Source organism: Cibotium barometz, chromosome 64, assembly GCF_041138505.1.
Source record: "Cibotium barometz isolate CiBa-2024 chromosome 64, ASM4113850v1, whole genome shotgun sequence".
In the NCBI taxonomy this organism is placed as follows: Eukaryota; Viridiplantae; Streptophyta; class Polypodiopsida; order Cyatheales; family Cibotiaceae; genus Cibotium; species Cibotium barometz.
The window spans coordinates 29,890,854-29,892,723 of record NC_141109.1 but is presented as its reverse complement, the minus strand read 5'-3'; the positions used below and the strand labels follow the sequence as shown (position 1 = coordinate 29,892,723).

At 36.9% G+C, this 1,870-nt stretch overlaps 1 protein-coding gene across 1 annotated transcript; it reads right to left on the bottom strand.

Annotated features, from left to right (window-relative positions):
- Positions 1 to 554: 554 nt before the first annotated feature.
- LOC147603508 (uncharacterized) lies at positions 555 to 1,431 on the bottom strand. Its single transcript, XM_086796935.1, has 2 exons — positions 805 to 1,431; positions 555 to 721 (listed from the first exon to the last, which is right to left on the bottom strand). Exons 1-2 carry the CDS (start codon positions 1,281 to 1,283, stop codon positions 562 to 564), a joined length of 639 nt encoding a protein of 212 aa, XP_086653061.1. The 5' UTR covers positions 1,284 to 1,431; the 3' UTR covers positions 555 to 561.
- Between the last annotated feature and the right edge of the window lie 439 nt (positions 1,432 to 1,870).

Here is a 1,870-nt window from a genome sequence, read left to right as displayed (position 1 = left end):
TTTGATTGTCAACGAATGCTTTCTCTGCAGCAGAGATTTGATCATGAGCATGAAAAATTACCAGTGCCCATGATTCAGCCGTTGTTGTGACCTTTTTGAAAGCGTCGATGACTCTTTTATATGCACTTACACCATACTTTACCTCATCGTGTATTGAGTGTGGTGCCTTAAATCCATACGGAGCATCAGCAATGGCTAAAGTAAAATGTTGTGCAGTCACAAGCGATTCCATGTTCTCTACTTTGCCTTCATGAACAAAATATTGAACTGGTTCTGCAGACACATCATCAGAAATGAAAATATTTGCCTCTTGAATGGTCTCCAAAGTTTGTGCCTCTTCTAATCTCTTCCGCTCTGCCCTTGCGCGACTCAAATGTTGCTCAAACTCTTGAGGAATGCTCTTTATGGGAGCACGAGGTGCTCGAGACTTGTTGAAATGAAAATAAGTAAACATTAAATATATTCTAGAATACACATACAAAAATCAAAATCAAATTTTTAAAATATTTGATCTAAATTTTTACAAAACCTTAAAAAACACTTAAATAAAAAAAAATCTATTCAAATATGTAGTTTACTTACTGCATTTTTGAAAAGATAAATGAAACGCTCTAAGGAGCTTGGCTGACTAGTGATGGGATGAAACATTTGAACCTCGTTCCAATCCTTGCAATTAAGTTTTTCAATCATGATTCTTTGCATGTACAAGAAAGTCTTTTGCCTGTTTCAAAAAAACACAAAATAAAAAAACAACTTTACATGAAATAAAATAAGTAGATTTAAAAAGAAGAATTAGCAACGTACTGTTCTAATTCCTTTGCCATTTCATCGAGTGTCAAAGAACCTCCTTTCACTCGTGCCAAGATGGGTATGATAATATTTTTCTCGCGTATTCCTTGCATTGCTCGCCAATTCGTGATACGCATTTCTTCAGGAATTGGCTTCAAAGTGTCCTCATTCCCTGTTCCTTTGCCCTTTTGACTTCCAGGTGGGAGCTTTACTTTTTGCCCTTTGATTTTACCTTCCTCCCAAAGCTTGAAAATGTCTTCTTGTAGATCCCATATCTCTCCATCACGAAAGGCTAACTGAAAGAAATTGTCATGACCTCGAACATTTGTTTTTCCAGAGCGTCCAGCTTTGCTTGACTTCTTTGTGACAAGACCAACTTGCTCACAAAGCTTGATTTTGAAAGCTTCATCAACTTTATGACCTTGCTGAATATGATTGATCCACTCGTTGTGAAAAAATCTTATCTTTTGTAAGAAAGACATGGATAGTCGCATCTCGGAATCAATGTTGTGATCAAGGGCAAGTAGCTTTGCATCATCATCACCTAACCCAGCATAGACCCATGCTAGGACTGTCTTATAGCTCTCTACATGAGGATACTCAGCACATAACTCTTTTTTAGCAATGAGAGAGTGAGTTCCCCCCAAGATAAAGTATTTGTATTGATTGATTTTTGATCTCTCAAAACTCTCTTTCTTAACACAAGAAGACTTATCCACAAGAACAAGAAGGGGTAAAACATTTGTTGTTGGTTTCTCCTTCATCATTACTTTAAGATTACTCACATGTCCAGGGACAATGGTTTGAACTTCTAGTGGTCTCTTATTTGAAACATGATCTAATGGAGGACGTTCTATATTAGACACTAGTAAAATTAAGGGTCTCTCATCAACCATATGAAACTTTTTGGCTTTATTTCTTATGGTATTAAGACCAGAAGATTCTGAAGGATCAGACTTTGGAGCTCCAGGTCCAGAAAGCAAAGTATCACTCACATCTTGAGACTTTGACCCAGAAGTCTCTTCAAGAACTTCAACATCTTCTTCTGAGTCATCTATGTCTGTACCTTCATTCTCTTCAT